Here is a 22,092-nt window from a genome sequence, read left to right on the forward strand (position 1 = left end):
CTGAGCAAAATGTTTCTTTGCTCAGGATGTTCATCATTTCTGGCTGTGGTAACGGAGTGGGAAACTTGGTGTGCTTGTTTTTATTCGTGAAATCTGATTTTAATATTGCTTGAACACATCCAAGGGTGGCTAGTGTGGCTATTGTTATCAAAACTACACAGTGAAGACTGTTAGTAAAAATGAATTCAAACCAGCTGTAAAGATGGTCAGATACTTTTATTAAATATGGTTCTTTCCACAGGCAAGATCCAACCAAAACAAAAAAAAAATGAACCAAGAGGAAATAAACTGTTTTATTTTTCTTTAAGAACAGAATAAAAATAGCCAACAGGGTTTGTTTTTTTTTTTTTTTAATCCTGAGCAGAAGGCCTCTCATCCCCCATGATTCTCACAACAGAAAAGCATATGGAGAGCATGGGGGCTTTATTCACTTATTTTTATCTCATAAATCCAACTCTCTTCATTAAAATGGGTCAAAGCAGATTAAAAATGAATCTTTTATACACATCGTCTCCAGTAAAGGGGCATTCTGTACAGTGTAGTTGGTGTTTACAGTGTGTATCTACACGCGATATGTTACAGTCTGAGTACATTTCAGATTGCCTAAACCGCAGCCAGCACAGGCTTCAGCTGCATGGTGCATCGTTAGATATGGAACTGATATACAGTATTGTGAATGGCCTTTGTTTTTAAGGTATGGACTCAAACTAGCAAGTGGCTACAGTGAAGGCAACCTGAAACGTCCCCTGCTATTTCTGATAAGAACAAAGGCATCACAGATTTCCATCAATGGAACGGTGGCTCTGTGTAACTAATTATAATAATTAAGTACTTTACTTACTTTCATCTTCTTTATACAATGAATATTCACATACACAGTTGATTTTTCTTTGATTACAGATTTTTGTTCAAAAGGAAGCACAACATTATGCAGTTTTGACTTCTCTCATGAGTTGGCTCCTTTTGCCACAATTAAGGTTCCTCTACTCTTGTTTTTTTTTGTCCCTCCCTCCACATCTCGTCCACAGGGACAGCTGAATAGATGTTATATACATGACTGACAACTTGACTGATCACAAGCTCCTCCTTGAAAGCCTAAAATAGTCTGTTTCTGCTTGCAGTGGTCTGAGCGCACAAAGCTAGAGGAAATGTGAAGAACGGCCTGCCACTGCTTTTTTTTCTTGCTTTTATATCATTTTAGACCACCCGAACAAATAAGCACCAGTTGTGGTCAGAAACAACGGAGTTAGAGACTTCACATTTTGAAGGAGAACGCATGTCACCTTAAGCATTAAAGCAAAAAAATCAGCAAGGATCGGGGGGAAGGCGGAAAGAGCAGAGCAATGCATTATCGAGCTTGCTGCTGTGCAGACACTGAACTGCAGAGAGTTGCTGCCCTGGAATGACGTACACCACAGAATCTATCAGCAGAGCTTCATGATCATTTGCATGTGAATTAGCCTAGGATTTGTTTTCTGCTAATAGCCGCCACTTAGCTTATTTGTACAAAAAATGTAATTATACTAAGGCTACCTCATCTCTGAACAAGAAAAGGTAAAGACATTGAACATGGGCTTCATAAATTAAATAGTCTAAATATCATCTTGGGGAAGAAGAGAAGCAAGGTGCAGCACTATGGCTTGAGAAGGCAAGTTCCAGTTCACCTACACTGCAGTCATGCTGTTGAGTCAGCAGCCAAATATCACATACACACCATGTATGAGGGGGGCCACTTTTTATTACATCTCTTCAGGCTACAGGGGTTCAGGGCCAGCTCACATTAGATTTGATGGTGGACTGGCCCAAAAGGGTGTCAAATTTTTATTTGCTTTTGCGTGCCCGGTTCCCATCCTGTAATGTCTGTGCAGTTGAGTCATTCAAAACCAAAGTTCAGTTTTATTTCTTGGTGCTGTGTATGTATGCAGAGCTGGATTTGAGACTGGTTAGTGAATTGTTGGGAAAAACTGTGGGCAATTAACATGTTCAGTGAAATTGCCAAATACAATTTGATTTCATTCAACAGTCCAACACTCCATTCTGCCATCAACAGTTTTTGACTTTTCATATGTTCTTCAAAATCCCTATTTTCATCCGGTGTAATTCATGATACAGTGGGAGTGATATTCAATGCGCAATCTAAGGATGTTGTACTAACATCTTGTGCAGGTTTTTTTTTTTTTTTTCTTATTTTAAGTTAGAGATCTTTGCTAGCTTTAGGAGTGAATGTGGTGACATTTCCTGTCATGTAAATCATAATTATGATGCACAGGGCTGCTGACAGTGCCAGAGATCAATAGAGGAGAGCGGCAATCAGGAAGGAGTGATGCATATGCTAATAGTTTACCAAAAATCTGTTTATTTGTCTTTTGAGCAGTGATTCTTTCCCACACAAGTGACTGTCCGAAAGGAAACCTGCCACTGGAAACCAAGACCAAATGAAGACTTGCCATGCAGTTGCAAAAGAGTCGCCCTGGTTTGAACTGCCAGCTGGAGCCCTTCACCTATCCTGCTGCTGTGAGATCTGGTGGCTGGCTGCAGTCTAGGTGGCCTGGAACATGCTCAGTGTCTCTTGACATAATCCTGTCGCTGCTGAAGCTTCCTCCATCTCCTGGCCTCAACCATGAACTCCACTGCCACCACAGACACACACAATCACGCACACACCACGCACTATGCACACTTAATCCTCAGGGAGAAGGGCTGGGTCATATTCTCTGCAGCCCTGTAAGCTGTGAGAGCGGTCCACGTTTGAGGCGCTTTTTAAAAAAATATTATTAAGCAGTGTTTCTGTCCAAACAAGAGGACTAGATGATGTTTCTCACTTAAGGCCGGCGTCAGTGATACAATGGGTTGGGAAAAAAAAACAAAAGGACCATCTCCAATATCTATCTTTGTGCAGGAGCTGAAGAGGCTGGCGAAAAGATTAGTCCATCCAGAACACTGGTCACTTTTGATGATGGTGATGATGACAGTAATACTGACAGAGATTTAGCTGTCCATGCTTAAATGACTTTGTGTTTGTGTGTGTGTGTGTGGGAGAGAGAGAGAGAGAAAGAGAGAGAACAGCAGTCTCCTCTTCTTCAGAGGCAGTCATGCAAGCGCGCAGCAAGAATTGCAACAATTACTAAGGGTCCAAAAAAAAAAAAAAAAAAAAAAATCTCAGGCACAGGACCCCGACGCTACACTCACCCTTTAAAAGCTCTATAGAACTAGAGCCGTAAAAGAAGATTTTGCTTCAACTATTAAAAAATCCTCTCAAGAACACTTTCAGTCTCCTTTTAAAAACCCAGCCAGGAGGGGGGGCGGTAAAATATATATATATGTATATATATATATAATCAGCAATGATTCCCGTTTTTAAAACGAAGGGGGAAATGCTGAAATGCTTGCATATGTCATGACGGGGTATAATATAATATATAAGGTTCAGGGAATGGGGGAATGCGGCAAAAACACTGCTGCGAATTAAGATTTGGTTTAAAATGATAAAATAGCTTATATACATTGGTAGTTAACTGTGCAATTCTTCCTTTTTTGTTTGTTTTACTTGGCTGGATCAACAGCGGTAGGGGAAGGAGGAGGGATGCAGGAGGACTCCTCTTGCTCTACTCTTGGCCAAATCCTTCTGTTTCCTCAATGGCGAAGAGCAGCTTTTCTTTCAGCTGTTCAAAGCTTTTGTAAGGGGGCAGGTCCAGCCGGTTAAAGCTAAAAAGACAGAGGGAAGGAGATCAAGACTTAGTGTGACGGGTGGATGATTAACAAACACTTCATGTGACTAAATCAGTGTTGCCTATACAGTGATTATGCTCCAGCAGTCCATCCAGGTATAATGAGAGCCATATGAATATTTGCTACAGATCAGAAGTAGAGCAGTCCACTCACCATGTGTGGCTCCGGGGAAGCCAGGTGTCTTTCCCCACCTTCTCAATGCAGAACTTCTGCGGCCCATTACTCCCTAGACACAAGAACAATTTTGAAAGGTGACAGGACCCCATCTGACACTCTGGGAGTGTTAGTCTGGGATGTTTATGTAGTAAATGTGTTGTGTGTGTGTGTGTGTGTGTGTGTGTGTGTGTATCTGTCACTCACCCATGAGTTCAGCAAAGCCACCCAGGGGCAGTCTGCAGGTCCCGGTCACAAACTGCATGAGGCGCAGTCGCACTTCGTTGTCCACCTCCTTCACCAGCTGCACAGGAGAGAGCAACAACACACACTCATCAGCACCCACCCTGCCGAATGGAAATCTACAAACCAGACACTATGGCAATATCAAACACACTAGGACCCGGTATACCCTCACTTGATTTGGAAAAAAAAAATTTGTTTCGTGTTTTTATAAAGACCTCTGTTCCTGCAGGTATACCCTTAGAGATGGTTTTGCAGCAGCTTTGAGAAGGAGAGAGGCCCCACGTAAGCAAACGACATGCCAGCAGTTGCTCATCTCGAGGCAAAGGTTTAGGCAAAAAAATTGAAAGGAAAAGGAGCAACACAAACTACAAGAAACATCCTCTTTAGCCTTAATATTCAGTATTAAATGTGCTAACATGATGAATTTACTAACATATCTCAGTAGACCCCACTTGAATGTCAAATCTCATTTATATGTGGTGCCTCAAGCTAAGCTCAACAGAATATAGAAAATCAAACAGTAGTCCAGATAGTCTACATTTAATTTGCATAATGAAAAGGGAAATACTTAAACAGTTTGTCTAAATTTGTAATCTAATCCATTCCAATAAGGAAAAAAATGATGAATCACATTGCTGAGAATATACAATACAGTAGTTTACAGTAGTTTACAGTAGTCCTTACAGTAGTAACTGAGTAACACTGAGAAATTACTGACATGATCACAAAATGTTTGGCATGAAATCTGCTGCTCAGCTCTCTTTCCAGCTGAAGCACACAGCACGGGAAAAGACCTCAAATACAACATGTGTATTTGTCTGTGTGTGTGTCTCTGTACCTGCCAGAACCAGATGATCTGTTTGCTGTTCCTGGTGTAGTGACGATACACTGTGTTCCTCTGCCAGTCCTGCAGGTCCACCTCTTGCATGCCACATAGCATCACCTGGACCACACACACATATTTTTTTTAAACCACCTCCCACTCCCGGCTGTTCATTTTCATATAGAGAGAGAGTGAAAAGTGATGTCTACACACATTCACATCATTTCACCCAATCCAAGTATTTGATGTTGTTTTTCTTTTTACAGTGACCGCTCATGTGTTCTGCTCACCTCCAATTCTTTCTCATCGAAATACTGGAGCCACTGGAGGGGAACCACCTCATTGAAGCCGTCTAGGAAAGCCTTGGTCTGACCTTCGACCCCACGGGAGAACCTCCATTCTGCCATCAGACTGCAAAGCAGACAGCCCAAAGACAATGAGCTTCAACGATCAACACTACACATAGCAATGCGAGATGAATTAGTTCATCTATTCCCTTTGAGGGGGTTATGCATTACTGTCCAACCTGCACTATCATTAACTGCACTATTATTATTACAATTTTGCTATTATTCTGAATCATCGTCTCCGTGTAAACTAGTTAATGCTGCAGATAATGTTAAGTTTCTGGATTGTGAATGTTTGTTTTTGCAGAACAGAACGTCCTGACAAGTTTCTTTCAGCAATCTTGACAATGAACCTGACTGTAATACAAGTTTTTCTAAAGGCTTGGTAAGTAGCTACAAAATTATCTTTGACATGTCTGATAAGTTTTGCAACAAAGATCCATTATTGGAATATGCTGGACACTGAATCCCTACTCCAACAGATATTTAAGTAATAAAGTATTACTATATTAAGCAAATAGTGCTCCAATACCAAATAGCATACAAAATAGCTAAACAATTAATCTAAATATGACTGAAAACAAAACATGGACTAGGGCAATATCCAAATCACAGAAGCAGTAGTTTTTTGAGGAAGGTAAAATGTGTGTCAAAACACTGATATAAATGACATATTGTGGCGCTACAGAGACACTCTGGCCTGCAAATCATATTCACCAAATGTAAGAAAACGTATTTGCTGCAAAAATCACACCAGCATTTGACAGTTTTTTCAATGAAAATTAAAAAGATGATGCAAGAGTGATTGTTCCTACTAAAATTGTAAATCACATCACAAATGCAAAATTAATGTAAAATTAACCGCAATACTGTTTTTCCATATCATTCAGCCCTAGCTGATACTGTTCCTCACTCTTGGTAATGCCTGTTATACCTGATATACTCCTCTTTGTTTTCCTCGGTGACTAGGACATTTGTGCCGTCGGGTTTCAGGTCGTGGGAGGTGATCTTCCCCAGGATCTCCATGTCCACAGAGAAGTACATCTCCAGACCACACTCTTCAATGTTGTTGTCCCTGAGGAGAAAAATACATGAGCACTGCATCCATAGCTACCCAAACGAACGCATACTCTTCAAATGAGATTTATGTCACCACTTTACAGCCCTGCCCTGTTTGCTTTCAGCATGTACATGTGCATGTCGAAGGGTTAGCAGGCAGCAGGGACTGGTTACCTGATCCAGATGAGTGAGTTGTAGAACTCTGGGTCGATGGACTCGAGGTCTTTGAGGATGAGCTTCTTGTTCAGCATGCGTTTGTAGAAAGGCAGGGAGAAGCCCGTGTCAATGAACTTCCCATGGAAAAGTGCCTGCAGCCCGAGAGACACATAGATATGTCATTTTACTATGCTACTCAACCTGAAAAGTGAAAAAATAGATTGTGTACAGTCCCACATTACATTTGTGGTACTAATGGGATGTGAACATGTTGAAAAATCTCTAAACATTTGCTCAGGGCACTTTTGAGCTGTTTTTCATTTAGGATTTTTTTCTGAATATTTATGGATCCAATTTCGTGTACAGAGTCACACCCCTAATTTGTGGCCATGACAAACATACTTTAAGAATTATACATTTATGTGAATGTGATCTCACTAATCATCTAAACTGAATGTGAAAAATGCAGTAATCTTATGTCACTTGGCTTGTTATATACTTATCTTAGCAATCCATGCAAAGTAATAGATGAAGAACAAAAGAAAGTTTGAGTTTAATTTTGATACTAAAGAACTTTAACTTCCTTTAATATTTTTATGATGTACAGCAGTAAGTCTCACCACTGTGATGCACAGCTTTTGCAGTGATATGCTCTGATGTGTAAACACAAGCATCTGTATTTACCGCTCCATCAGTCTGTTCCCAATAGTAACTTATTCTAATGGTGTACGCAACAGTAATTAGCAAGTCCTTGTGTGCATTTCTGTGTGTGTGTTGCTGTATGATGGGAACGGAGGGACTTACCATAGCAATGAAGCGTCCGATGAAGCAGAAGTAGGAGAGGTGGTCAGGGTTGATGGTTGAGGCTGGGTTGATCTGCAGACAGTAGTTGCTCTTGCCGGCATACTCAAACAGACAGTACATGGGGTTCAGCACCTCGTGGGACAGCAGGAAGAACCATTCCCTGGAAAGAGTGGGGTGGAAAAGACAGGGTTAGGAGAGAGGGGAAAGAGAAAAGCAAGAGGTGTGAGAGGATGGGGAAGATGGGGAGATTGAGAGAGTCAGGGAAAGGAAGATGAGAGAGAAAGTGAACATATACAATCAATTAATGCACATATTCCTCAAATAAACTGTACAATTATAGTGTGTGTCTGTGCATGTCATACCGGGCTAAACCACCATAGTCTAGTCCCTCTTCCCCTCTGAAGATGACATAGAGTCTCCTCCTCAAGTCGTAAGGCTTCAGGGCCATAATCTAACAAACACATAAGAGAACATTTAGCAGCTGAAGCACAAAAAGGAAATGGACATGTATATGACATACAGCAACATCATATTATATGCATGGACTGCACAGGCACATGCGGGTGCAAGTATATGCACTGTAAATAGTAACAGGACAGCGACTCTCTTACTTGCTGGAAAGAGTCTTCAAACAGGGTCTGTCTGGAGACCGTGATCTTCACATGGCTGGGGAGTGCATTGGACTGGGAAAGGAAAGGCCAAACAAAAGGGTCTGAGACAAATGAAACATGACGCCACTGAGAACCCCACAAGTGTGTGAGAGAGGGAGAGAAAATTACCTGGCACAAGTAGCGGAAATGGGCAAGCTTCCACCTGAAGCTGCGCTCATAGGCAATCTGAGGGCCCTTAGTGCTGAAAGGAGCAAAAGAGATCCAAGGTCAGAAGAAGGTGAAAGTCATATCTTGTGAAAAGAAAAAAGAAAAAAAAAACAGAAGCTGGCTGTGGGTGTACAGCTCAATAGTTTTCATCAGGGTTCCCACTGCGGTCATGATATAAACTTCCATAATTTCTTATTACTAAACCAGACTGTTTCCATGACCAAAAGGCATGTTCTGAATGTGTGAATGTCTGGTTTCCACTACAGCTGGGCTGGAAACCACCAGCTAATGCAATGCATGTGAAAAACAAGTTGTAAAATACATTCTGCAATATTTCTAAAAAGTGGCCCATTGGCAAAAATCGCCTACTATCCTCTCTTGTCCTGAAAATTCAGTGAATTCCTGACCTTTCCCTGTCCTGAACACAACTCTCAAATTTCATTCTCATATTCCAGGAATTACATGAACAGTGGGAATCCCTTTTTAATAAGTTTCGGCAGACTTCACGTTTGACATCAAATGTTACATCTTGGTGTTATAGCCCAAAATAAAAGAAAAAAATATGCCTCTGTTTCCAATAAGCCTGAACTGGGGATGTTCTCATTTATCTTTTTTGTTTCAATATCAGTGAGCATCAATACCACTACGTATCTGCTAATGCCATGTACCAATTAAAATATTTTTTATAATGAACTGACTAATGGTTACACTTAGACAGCACTTTGTAAAGAGAAGCTCTAATGAATCAAGATCATCATCAAACTCAGCAAGTGGCACAGGTCAGAGATCTGTACTCCAAATACCTGTAGTTTGAACTTCATCTTTTGTTTCCTAACAAACAAGACTCTGGGCACAGCCTCGAGCAAAGAACATAAAATGTGTGTAAAAACGTGTACAAAAATTTGCTCTGGCGTGTGTGTTCTTACACAGAGGACTTTCCGGTGCGTGGATCGCTGAAGGTGGTTGTTCGGGTGTTGTGATCCACAAAATAGCGGACCCCTTCCCTTGTGTACCGAATCTCCCAACCTTCAGGCAGAGGGTCTTCATTCTGTAGCCTGAAGATGCACACCAACACACAGATATACAATTATAAAAAGGGGGAATTAAGAAAAGTATTAAGGCTTTATTGGGAAAAACTACCCATAGTCCACATCTCTGCTGTGATGCTGTGCTCACCCTTGTGTTCGGGGGTCTTCCCATTGCGTTGTCTTGGTGTTGTGGTTGACAAAGTACACTCGGTCATTGGAGTCCACTCGCCTCTCTGACATGGATATACACATGAAAAAGACCCAGGATTTAAAGCGAAGTGGTTAAAGCCTGTGGCAATACCACTCAGATTAGCCTCAGTGCTGAATCACACTAAAGACAAAGGTTTATCTGACCGGTTGACATTGCTGACATCTGGGCTCAGCGAGTAGATATACAGGGCTAACAACAGCTGGCAACACAAACTAACACATCAGCCACAAGATGCAATGTGTTAAAGTGTGTGTATCTGTTGGATTTTCTTCAGTACTCTTTTTTTAACTAATTAAATCAAGAATCATCTAATCAAATCAAGGTAGTTCAGTGTCAGTTTTCTATATGTATATGGACAACTATTGGCAATGCATAGAGAAAGAAGCTGGAATTGAGAGGGTGAACTCACCCCAACCAGGAGGCAGCGGGCCCAGCGGATCATTCTCAGCAGACATCATGGAGGCCTGGAAACGAGGGATGCACACATGAACATCCATGCAGGTCCAACAGAAAGACACAAAACATCGAAGTGTGGTCATAAATATTCCCAAAAAGTACAATACTCCAAAAAAAAAATGATGATATATTCCAGAAGGGGGTAAAGCAGAGACTATATTCCAACACAGCGAAACGGGTGAATATTCCAAACGAAAACAAATGGATGAATAATCCCAATGAATTTAGATTTTTATAGGTTGTCAGTTAGGGAGCTACCAGTCTGACTCTGTGGCTGACTTGTTTTGAATATTCTCTCACTCTAGTTGTTTCTGTGTTTTGATTTGTGTTGTAAGCTAATCATCATCAAGGAAGATGACATCATTGCTCAGATCAAAGCCTCAGGAGAGCAACCCTCACAAAGACCACCAGATTAGGACAGGATCATGAGGGGAAAGGGTAGGTGGGCACGTAAAAGCTGTGTGTTTTGTTCTTTGGTCAGGTTGGATTCTCAACTTTGGGCTAGGTAACAACAGCTTGATTATGAAACTCTGCTCTGTCCAGGTGACTGAAGTTGTGAAACAACTGCACCCAAAAACTGGTGATTCAGTATGTGGGGGTGTGGAAGGGACACATGTTTATAGGCTTACATTATGTGTGGGGCCTGTGTGACCAGCAACACAGCCTGGAGCCTATCATTTTTAAGCTCATCAAAGTGATAAGACAGAGAATGCAGTGTTTACCATTCACAATTTGGAGAGAGAAAAATGACATCTTGTCTGTGAGGCGATATTAAAACACCTGGCTGCTTTCAGATCATCTTAAACAATACTATGATTATTAAGACAGCTCAAGGTTAATCTAGAGGGGCTTTGGAGCACTTGATCTTTAAAGCCATTACAGACTTCAAAGAGGGGCTAAGCAACTTTCAGGTGATGTCAGACATCAGACCTGTTGTGACTCATATCTGTGAAGAGATTTTAGAGCTGTTCTCCCTGAGCTCTGGTCAGCAGACCAGATGTTTGCTCTGTTTACACTCCTGTAGTATATTGGTTTATGAGAGTGCTTTGAGCTAAATGCACATTCTGAGATGTGATGAGCTGATAAAGACTGAAAGCTGGCGAGTTCCAGTTTCATCAGATGATTTAATGAGGCGGAGGGTTCACATTGCGTAAAATGGAAAAGATTGTAGGTCTGCTGGCTACACGTCACAGATGGCCAGCAATTATCTTTGTAAAGAATTTATAGCACTCAAAAGTGAAACTGGCTCTTGGTATTTCACTCTAAGTTGGGTTTTCAGTGGGCATTTTTTGCTCCACGTGTTCTGATTTCTGGGGGCTTGGTGGTCCTTTTTGGGCAGGTTTATGACTGAACCTCTTGGGAAGGTTTTTTTGTCTTGCATGCTATGAGGGTTTAGGGCAGGGGAGGGTTGGGGGAGTGGGATGTCAAGTCCTTTGAAATTCTGACAATGATTAAGGCCTTTAATAATAACACGCTGTTTTTTGTATCTGTGTGTGTATGTTTTGTTTTTGATAAAGTGGCCTGTGTGTCTTCAGTGTTTGCTCCCACTACTGGCTGCATGGTGCCACATTTTCTACCACTTCAGGCTGCATACTCTGTTTACTAATCAAAAGCTGCCCCATTTTTCTAACCCACACACTGGAAAGAATCCCTCAGTCATGGTGGCCCACTGGGACCATATTCACATTCACATGGATATATGAGAACTCAATGAGAAAAAAACAGGAGACAAGCAAAAATGTAATCAACGGCATCTCCCCTCATTTTTTGGAGCATTTTGCCCTGATGCCCATTATTTACTGCCTTTTCTTCTGAGACAGACATACTGTACATTTCCAAATTTCACCAGAAAAGCTCAGAGTGCAGCAGCTGGTAGGGATTCAGTGCCGTGCCCAAGTATAACTTACAGGAACAGACATATTGACTGAGCTGATAGGATGGTCTTTGTAACCACCAGGTTACCTGCATAAACTATACCATGAGGCATTTTTAAGTTAAGACTGGGATCATTCCACCTAGATTTCTCCTTTCCTGGATAAGGTTCACTGAAGGTTTGGGAACATAGCCAATGATAAGCTACAAACTCAAAATTCACATTTTATGGACAATCCAAACATAGTCCTCTTTATAGTTCCTGTGGGGAATTTGCTATGTATCTTCCAGGGAAACCTTAAACATAAATTTGTGATGCAAGAGAAAAGATGAATTAAATGCCTCTGTCTAGTCTTTCTATTTTAATTCTCTCTAGCCTTACTATTATCAAATGATAAAAGACAGATGGCCCATCTGTCAAACTAACTGTAATAAAATGACTATATTCTCTTGAAGATGGCAATAAGTCCCTTTTATCCTTTCTGGCTACACTAAAAAATAAAGAGAGAAGAAAGAAAGAGAGTAAATGATGTGAATTATTCTATTCTATTATTCTATTCTCTTATTAATTTTGATATTTCACAGGTAGAAGAAGTAGTAGTATCTCAAGGGGGTAAAAGGAGAGGTGGGTGTGTCTTTATCCTTACGGAGTAGAGGTATCTCTGGTTGAACTGGTGCATAGCTCCCTGCAGCTGGCTGCGCTGGCTTTGCCACTGCTCAAAATTGCGGACCGACTCCATGGTGGGACGTTGCCAAGTGGTGGTTCGGGTGTTGTGATCCACGTAGTAGATCCTGCCACGGTCGTCCACCCGTCGCTCCCAGCTGGCAGATTAATGTCAAAGGGTGACAAAGTGAACAAAGAGACCAAAAAAAATGCAAGCTGGTAAGTAGATGGATGAATCAAGCGGAAAACACACAGGGCATTTCACAGCCTCTAACAATTCAGGATCTCCGCAAGGTGAGGTCCACCTTAACACTTTTGTTTTGCAGTGGTATCTGGAATTCAGCGTTGGCTGGCTGCTTTTTCTGTTATAGTCGTCTATTGATCCATGGTAGAGCAGCTGACAGCACTGCTAGCTCATCCTGAAGGTTCCTGGTACTCAGGGTTTAAACTTTTTACAATTGTGTTTTCACTTGTCATTACGGGGTACTGAGTGTAGATTAATGAGAGAAAAAAACTGTAGCATCAGGCTGCAACATAACAAATGTACACATATATATACGTGCATGTGTGTGTGTATTTGTATGAGATAAACTGACCCTGGTGGCAGTGGCTGTGGTCTTTCCCAGGTCGTAGTCCTCGTGTTGTGGTCTACATAGTACGTTCTCCCATGTGGGTCCTTCCTCTGCTCCCATCTGAAACACACACAAGTCAACAAAATAAATGAATGAATGAATAAATAAAATAAAAGTTAAGCCAGTCAAAGGTCAACTTGTCATAGTCACATGATCTTTGGTAGAAAATTATGCATTAATTTTCTACACCAGCTACTTTCCACACCAGCTAAATGCTTACATATAGTTGTTGCGGCTTGATAACTTTTTCACTCGTAACCAAAACTTCTATTTGAGTCATATTGTCTCTCTTCTGGTATTCACTTAAGTCAAATGCCTCATAAAAATTTTTGCTTTTTTGGAAAAATGTTTTTCCTTCTTTGATGAGAGTGTGATCCAGTTACATCTACTATAGACCATGGAAATGGTAATTGGTAAATGGACCACATTTCAAAAGGGCTTTTCTATTCTACTGACCACTCAAAGTGCTTTACAATGTTTGCCTCACATTCACACACTGATGGAAGAGGCTGCCATGCAAGGCGCCTAGCTGTCCATCAGGAGCGGTGAAGGGTTCAGTATCTTGCTCAAGGACACTTCGACACACTCTGGAGGAGCTGGGGATCGAACGGGGAACCCTCCGGTTACCGGACGACCGCTCTACCTCCTGAGCTACACCGCCCCATAGCAAGATACCTTTGAGGTGAAATTTCTCTCTGACTTTATTCTCCTTTCCATCCTTCATTCCTTCCTGGTGTGAGTTTTTACCCTGGTGGTAGTGGATCGGAGGCTCCAGCGTTGGGGGCCTGCTGCCTAGGCTTGGCCCCATCCGTTGTTACAGCTCCACTGCTACTACCACTGCCACTGCCAGCTCCTGAGGCTGCTGCCTCTCCCAGAGCTGAAGAGGAAGAAGAGGACAACGAGGAGGCTGTGGTGGTGGTGGTGATGGTGGTTGTGGCGGCGGTGGTTACTGCCTGGGCTGGAGAGGTGGAAGTGGAGGGAGCAGCAGCACCGTCATTAGGCTTAGCAGCAGAAGAGGAGGCTGGAGCCATGGTGGAGGAAGAGGTGGTGAGGGCTGCAGCTGTGCTATCTGCCGCCGTGCTGGAGTCTGGAACAGCGGCATCTTGGCTACAGTCCTCTAGGTTGTCTGCTGGGGGCAGCGCGTCGCTTGTTGCAGCAGGAGAGGGGCTGAGAGCAGCGTTGCAGGATTCCCCATTGACTGCAAAGGAGACAAACACAATGGGTGTTTTTACATACATAGAGTAAGACTGCTAGCTATGACTTGCAGTGACATCAGAGTTTAGTCATTACCACCATACTGACTCCCATACTGACCTCTGAAGCAGTAATGAATTTAAATCATACATGATGACAAGTAACCATGAACTAGCTCAAATCTCACCTTGTTTTGGAAGGAAAGAAATATATCTTAAAAGATTCCAGTTCCAGATGCTAAACACCACTTAAGTCTGCGGATAAACTCCTCTAACTGTCATTTTATGATACTGCACATTAGAGCTGAAACATTTAGTGGATTACTTAAATAGCTGATGCACAGAGAAAATTAATCAATAATAATTTTGATATAGGTTCACATATACTATGAATAATTTGCTTTATTCCATTTCGTGTCATTAGAAAATTCAAACCAACAATTTGCACACATTTGAGTCGTCTTAAGGCAGGCGTTTATGAACAAAAATAGAGAAAAAGCAGAAAGGCGCTGGTACCACACACAGCTGGAACTTGCAACATTTTATTTACCACATGATCAGCTGTTTTAACATCAAGTGTTTGACATTCCAGCACAATTTTGCAGAGTAAATGTAAACTGATATGTGTCAGTTTAGGACTGATTGATTAGCTGTGACATATTTTATGGGAAGTTTTGCAAATCACAGCAGTGTGGCACCACTTCCATACCTCCACATAATAATTTGTGTGTGTGTGTGTGTGTGTGTGTGTGTGTGTGTGTGTGTGTGTGTGTGTGTGTGTGTGTGTGTGTTTGTTGCCGGCCAGAATAAAGAAGAAATCCGAAGACATCACTTTGGACTCTAGATAGGCATTTGTCATGAGTGTTAATATTTCCTAGATTAATCAATTGATCAACTAATCAAAAAAATAACTGACAGATTAATCGACACTGATGGTATTCATTAGTAGCAGCCATACTGTATATACTGAGCTATTTCTTATTCAGAACCTGTCTCTAGTGCAATGAAAACCAAATAAGTGTATAAAAGTATGATGTATTTTGGCATTTCACTTCAGGGTGGCCCAAAAAGTACTGCTTCATTGAGAGAAAAACGTTATTACCAGTAAATTAATATTACATTACTTTTATAAACTGTTGCTTCTATGTAATGTCTCTCTTTATCAGTGAGTAAATGATGAAGTTTCACTGACTGTAATTCCACTATTAATACAACTAATGGCATAACTTAAAGCAGGCAATGTGATTGGTACTCACTTTATAGTGTCATTAAATAAAATAACAATGGTAGGCACTTTTTCTTGATAAATGTCTTTTTGGGATGTAATATGGCAGCTTCAACTGAACAGTGGCATTACTGCAACCAATGGAAAGGGCATGAGGTCTCACTCGGGTTACCCAGCAACCACTGTAAACCAGCCAACAGAATGTGTATCTACTCATCGACAATCAAAAGAAAAGGGGTATGTGATGGCTGTTTTCTTGACACTAAAATCTGAACTGAGAATTCAATGCAGCAAAATACTCAATACTAGTGAAGTTTGGCTCCATCTAGTCTGTGTGCTTGTGCTGTCCTGTCTGCCCTGCACAGTGCACTGCACTCTGTGCTTGCTCTCTCTCTCTCTCTCTCTCTGGGGAGTTTTGGACAGAGGTGCTGACAGCAGCAGAGATTACAGGCCTCACTTAATGAAAATTAATCTACTGTTCTGCTTGGCTGTTCCCCAGGACCAAGTCAACCATGAACAGCCATGAAGATAAAGGCAGGAGCACAGCAGAAGGCTGCCCTGCAAAGTCAACACTTCAAGGGAAAACGCACGTGTACAGCATGTATAACCAACATATTCTGGGAGTAATCTGTATTATCCCATCTTTGACACAGGCCTGTGACTCATCAGAAGAAAATATATCAGTGTCTAATTCTTATGTGAATCATATCCAGAGACATTTGACACTGTAAACTGACCCCAAAACAGAGAGTAAAACACACTTGGCAGACTATGCAGTTAAACATGAAGTCTTTCAGTGAACTGACATTGCTCTTACCAAATATCCAAGGCAAAACTTTTCATTCCCCACAAATGATGCAGTTCTCCTCTTAGTCAATCAGTAACAAATACATGACCTATTACTGCAGGGTCCACTTTGGACTAAACAGTGCTGCACACAGTGATGAGATGCATAATATGACCAAGTTTGTGCACTGTACATGAATAACCAACCAGCAGAGACTAATCTAAAGTCCTAAAAAAATAACAGAATAAATGAACAAATGAAATCAAGGTCACGCAGATAGTAATGGCAGTAATCCAGGTAAAATTCACTTCCTTACTCTTGTTTTTTGGATAAACTGAGAACATACTGGACCAAGACTAAGACTTCCTATCAAATTCCATACATTCTACATCTTACGATGTTGCTCACCAGTTCTAGTCTCTGTGTCACTGTCTGGGGGTTGGTGGACTGGGGTGGAGTTGGGTGTGGTGTCTCCATTGACCAGGGGTCCGGGCGCGGGGCTGGAGGAGTCGGAAGGCGCATGACTGTCCACACCGTTGGAAGCGGAACAGGAGCCTGAGCCTTGGCCCAAGTCCGTACCGTTCACCGTGCTTCAGGAGACAAACACACAGAGATCAGACAGATACAATGTCTACTGCAAACTTCAAATCAACTTCTTGATATAATGGTGCTAAAATATTGGGAGCTAACATTGCTCTGAAAAACAGACTGATATGGCCAAAAACAAAAGCAAAAATCACCAGGAGTTAAGGCTCATTTATACTCCCTTCACGTACGAAAATTGATTCGCCCGTTTGGAACAATGTAAAAGTCTCTGCCCACATACTTTCCGACGAGAGGGCAGCTCAGAGTCAAAAGCATTGTGACGGTGGAGGAGGTCATAGTAATGGACCCGCTACAAAGAGGCAAAAGAGGCGGAGTCACAGACACAGCTGTCTGCGGGGTCACTGAATACATCACGACAGGAGGACGGAGAAATTTTTTTCTCTGATATTACCAATGAGAGATATTGACTTCTTCGTGTCTTGTTCACAGACCGGTCTCTCTTGAACTACTGGCTGCACTGCCCCTGTGATTTGCAGCGGTGCTAATCCGTTTCGTCCCTATCTGTAAGATTCCTGAAAACTGCAGCAATACGGATGAAATAAACACAAAGTATGGACAAAAGGCTATCATATCCGTAACCGTACTGAATGTTGAGTATAAATGAGCCTTTAGAGCATAACACCGATCAGGATGGTTTCTGTTTCATAAGGGGAAAAAAAAGCTAAAAGCAATTAAATGTCTGCAAATTTACATCACAAACTATGAAACTATGATTATGAAAAGAGTCTGAAGTCTTCCATTCAAGTGTCTAAGTTGTATTCACATTCAATACAAACTTTTCTGCCAACAAAATGTGTGTCAGGTAACAATATAGGTCAAAGGCAAATGACACAAAACATTAGCACTGTGCGGAATTCAGTTTATTTAGGGGCTCAATGATGTATAAATAAATGGGTGCATATATATAGTTATAGATAGTGGAAGTAAACAGACAAGAGAGAGAGGAAAAAAAAGAATGCAGTTTAGTTCCAAATAATGTGTATATTGCTTTTTCTTCCTTTTGACATTTTTATATCCATTTAGTTATTTTAATCATTTAATTTCAGTACACAATTCAATATTTCTATTCCAATAATTCCTCTCAATTTTCACTTTTACTTGATGTCAAATTTCTATATTTCATTTATCAATGTGAAGCAGGTAAATCTGAGATTTTGTTTTTAAATCATTTAATCATTTTGTGCAGTGCAAATTTTGTGAAACTACTGGTAATACAGAGGACACAGGAGACCACCCTGCGCCCACACACACACCCCTCCTTGGAGAGGCTCTGTCAGTGTGTATTTCCTCCAACACTGAAAGCCAATGATAAATTTGTGTTCAGGTAACAACTGAGCCATGGTTGGGTGGCTTGACAAAGAGACAGAAGATAGGCCTTCACTCTGTCTGTTTGTTTGTCTGTGTGTGTGTGTGTGTGTGTGTGTGTGTGTGTGTGTGTGTGTGTGTGTGTGTGTGTGTGTGTGTGTGTGTGTGTGTGTGTGTGTGTGTGTGTGTGTTCATGCTCTGTATTTGAGTAGTGTGGAGCATATAATTAAGTCTGATTTACAGCTGGATGTCAAGGAAAACACAGCAACTCCACAGCAGGCCTCAATCTGTGGAGTTCAGCTGCCTGCTTTATCACCTACCAAAGTCTAAACCTCTTCCTGTTCATGTGGCCAGCCTGCCAGCTGCTAGAGAGACATGTTGCATGGCACTCTGACAGGGTGAGGGAAATGCAAGCTACATGTTCTGTGTGTGTCTAGATAAAAGACACAGTCTTGTCACATTGAGACTATTGTCTTGAAGGGGTGAGGAGAAGGCTCAGCAGGATGGATGCATGGTGACATAATGTGCCCAGCTGAAGGAGAACTATTGTTTGTGAGCCAGCAGTGTTCAGTCTCTGCTGCAGACTAGCCCACGCCAAGCCCAGTGTTTGCTACGGGACAAATCCTGCCATAAAGCTTAAGTCTGAGCTTTGTAGGGCAAGAGGTGAGGGCCATCGATCAAAAAGAAAAAATACACTGAATCAGACACAGTCATTCACAAAGATGTATAGCAAGGACACTTAACTTCTATTACAGAAGAATTCATCCACATTTTCATAGAAATTTAAACTAGAAGGTACCCGAGGTCTCGTAAGTCTGCATTCCTCTTTTGTCTTAAAGTCACTGTTTGGATTCCCACCCATACAGGGGAATTTGCTCCTCCATGTGAGTATAAAGCATCCACAAAGTTTGATCCATTAAATGTTTCCTTGCCATGAGAATGAGATATTCACCGGGAGGGTACTGCTCTAAAATGAATGTAACAGATAGAGACTGGAAAACAACCCTATCTTGAGCGGTGACACTATGTCACCAAAACAAACATGCACTACATGCACTGCATGTTTGTTTGTTTTGGTGTTTGTTTTTGGCATTCTTGAGAACAATTTTTCAGTATTTGTTGCTGCTTAAAGTCATGCTGCTCTCCAGTCTCTATCACACTCCACTGAAGCTCTCCTTCTCATGACAGGGAAGGATTTAATGGACCAAGCTTGATGGATGAATTACACTCACACGGACCAGAAAATAACCACTACATGGGTAAGAATCCAAACTGTCACTTTAATAAAAAAAAGAGGCAGCTGGTGGTTACCAAAGCAGCAACAGTCGACATGGTTGAACAAAGAAAAGAGCGCCACCTACCAAAATTCAAACACAGCATCCATTAATAATCCACTAGATTTCCCCCAAAAAATCCCAACTCAATGGCACACTGTAAAATGCAGTGTAGAAGGTAATGTAAGCTGCCAATCCACTGAATAACAACCTCTTTTGTACTACCATCTCATTATTAATGTAACATTTATGTTACAAACTGTTATACATACCATAGCACATTTAATTACAGAGGATATTTGTTAAGCCCAGCATTCCTGCTTTCTCTGTGATGTCCTTATCATCACACACACACACACACACACACACACACACACACACACCAAAGCAATACGAGTCTCAAGTACCATCGTCTTTGCTAACATTAGCAAAGATGTGTTTTGCCCAAACACTGACATGGGAGCAAACCGTGGTCATCAAGCTACACAAGTTTCATCTCAAACCAAAATTCAAGTAAATGGTAGTATTTTAAATGTATGACTAATCATGATTAATCACAGATCACGGACATAATTGATTATAGAATAAACAGACACATGGAGAGTAGCCTACAGTTGCTGCCAGAAAGTGCACCAGTAGGAAGTGTTTTGTCAGGCTGTGGGACCTGGGGCCTCTGGCTCCACAGGAAGGGTCTCCCTTTGCCTTTTGTGGATAAACAGTAGAAACACCAGCTCACAGAGAGAGATGGAGTGAGTGACATAAGGGAGAAAGTGGGAGGAGGGGGGAAGCAAAAGAAGAAAAAATGAAAAAGAAGAAAAAAAGAGGAAAGACATTTGATAAGAGAAAACTAACTGGAGGAAAGAGTTATGTTAAAAGAGGAGTATAGGAGAGGCAAAGGAGCGAAGATTGCCACGAAATGCACCACAGCATAACGGTGAGACAAGACCATGAAGGAGATGAAGCCTGGGAGAAAAAAAAACACATATAGAGAGAGGGGGTGGCACGCTACAAAGTTTTAAGGATGCCCCGTTTGTGTTCTGCAGTCCTTTCAGCAACTGCAATGCAGATGGGAGCCAGGCAGCCCCCGCTCCCCCACCCCGCACCTTCTGGCACGATGTGCAGACGGCTTCCCTCGCTGGCTTTTCAATAAAAGGCCCGTTAGCCTTGTTGAAGGGCACTCTTACACAGCATGACAGATAATAAAGATTGGCACCAGTGGGGCAGCTGCTAGAACAGAAAGCAGGACAGACAGCAGGAGAGAAAGAGGAAGGGGAGGTAATGGGACTAAAAAGAACCAAGACAAAGACAGAACGAGATGAGAAACAGGAGAAACACACTTAAAAAGATGTATGACTGGACAAGTGGTGTTTAAGAGTGGGTAGGAAAAAGCTTCAAACAAAGAAAATGAGAGACACAATGGCTGTCTTTACATGGGCAGAAAAGGCTGGTCTTACCCCTGTTACTTAACTACAAACTGGTTTGGGTCAGTGCATGTTTATGTCATAACTTGATTAGAGTAACCTGCATGTAAACCATCTGATAATAATTAAGGTGTTTGTTTTTTTTTTTAATTTATTCAAAAATAAGAAAAAGACAAAAAGGATCTATATCCAAGAGGAATTTTCTATACTTCACACGCTAGGTTACTTTAATAGTTAACCAGGATACTTAATTCCAATGCGATGTTAAGTCCACCTGTGAAGCACTACTTCACCAGTCTTCACTACTGAGTAACTCCTGGTGTGAGTTGGATGACTGACAGATAGGACAACCAATCAGAGAACAGCTGAACCGGAGTCCCTCTGGTACAGTGCTGTTTTATTTGATGCTATTAGTGTTGATCATTTTCATGGTGGTTCATTTTAATAATGTAAATAGTTATCAGTTAAGCTAAGACCTTTCTGCCTTTAATTGTTAGGCATGATTCGGTGCACTGTTGGCTAGCTAACACTTAGCCCAGCTTATTCCTTGGTCCATAACAGACAGCACTAAAGCTGAACAATCCACTGATGTTAACAAGCTAGTGCAAGTACATGTTAGATTTATGATCTGTTCACTACAAGTGATGTATATTTTATTTTTATACTCACACATTCAACCTAACTTATGTACACTAATGTACACTCAAAAGACCAATGAAGACCTCACTTTCCTTATTTTCAGATAAACCACTTTGTTAGGGGGAAAAAAAGAAACTAAATCATTGTCTAATAATCCAAATATCTGAAACTGTGTATTTGTGTCTGTATTTTTCTGTTGTTTGGAATACAAAATAATGCACATGATAAAGGAGAGAGACTGTGCTGCATCACCAAAACTGCTGACACACCACTGGATATGATGCATGGCTTATTCTGATATTAAACAGTTCAGGGCATGCAACTTGCTCCTTTCACTCCATTTTGGAGTCTAATGCAAACTGACTGATTCAGCATTATGGATACATTTTTACTTCAACAAAAACATCACACAAATGACTGAACGAGTGCTCATTTCATTTTCAATATATCAGAATGATATGTTATATAAAAATATATTGCTCTGTCAGAGATGGGGGGGCAGGGATTCTGTTAATTGGTTTATTTATGGAAAAAGTGAACTGCAGGGTATCAAAAGGTTCAAGTTAACAGCTTAACCCAAAGAAGGTTTTAACCAGGGTATGACCAAGAGCTGGGTTACTCTGTGCATGTAAACATAGCTAGGA

The 22,092-nt window shown here is 41.3% G+C and overlaps 1 protein-coding gene across 3 annotated transcripts in view; it reads right to left on the reverse strand.

Moving 5' to 3' along the window:
* wwp1 (WW domain containing E3 ubiquitin protein ligase 1) overlaps positions 1-22,092 on the reverse strand; it is a 54,631-nt gene that overhangs the window by 4,796 nt on the left and 27,743 nt on the right. For 2 of the 3 annotated variants that reach the window (XM_030078975.1, XM_030078976.1), the window contains 18 exons: positions 16,612-16,793; positions 13,746-14,196; positions 12,963-13,058; positions 12,350-12,524; positions 9,784-9,838; positions 9,312-9,396; positions 9,062-9,190; positions 8,097-8,169; positions 7,929-8,000; positions 7,680-7,768; positions 7,318-7,477; positions 6,532-6,665; positions 6,233-6,373; positions 5,242-5,362; positions 4,967-5,071; positions 4,090-4,186; positions 3,883-3,955; positions 353-3,705 (listed from right to left, as the gene is read on the reverse strand). In XM_030078975.1, coding sequence (XP_029934835.1) covers positions 3,606-3,705; positions 3,883-3,955; positions 4,090-4,186; positions 4,967-5,071; positions 5,242-5,362; positions 6,233-6,373; positions 6,532-6,665; positions 7,318-7,477; positions 7,680-7,768; positions 7,929-8,000; positions 8,097-8,169; positions 9,062-9,190; positions 9,312-9,396; positions 9,784-9,838; positions 12,350-12,524; positions 12,963-13,058; positions 13,746-14,196; positions 16,612-16,793 — 2,338 coding nt within the window. In that variant the 3' untranslated portion in view covers positions 353-3,605. Of the gene's footprint in view, positions 1-352; positions 3,706-3,882; positions 3,956-4,089; positions 4,187-4,966; positions 5,072-5,241; positions 5,363-6,232; positions 6,374-6,531; positions 6,666-7,317; positions 7,478-7,679; positions 7,769-7,928; positions 8,001-8,096; positions 8,170-9,061; positions 9,191-9,311; positions 9,397-9,783; positions 9,839-12,349; positions 12,525-12,962; positions 13,059-13,745; positions 14,197-16,611; positions 16,794-22,092 lie in introns of those variants that run through there. The other variant, XR_003930153.1, reaches the window with a different exon arrangement.

The sequence above is a fragment of the Myripristis murdjan genome, chromosome 20 (genome assembly GCF_902150065.1).
Source record: "Myripristis murdjan chromosome 20, fMyrMur1.1, whole genome shotgun sequence".
Classification (NCBI taxonomy): Eukaryota; Metazoa; Chordata; class Actinopteri; order Holocentriformes; family Holocentridae; genus Myripristis; species Myripristis murdjan.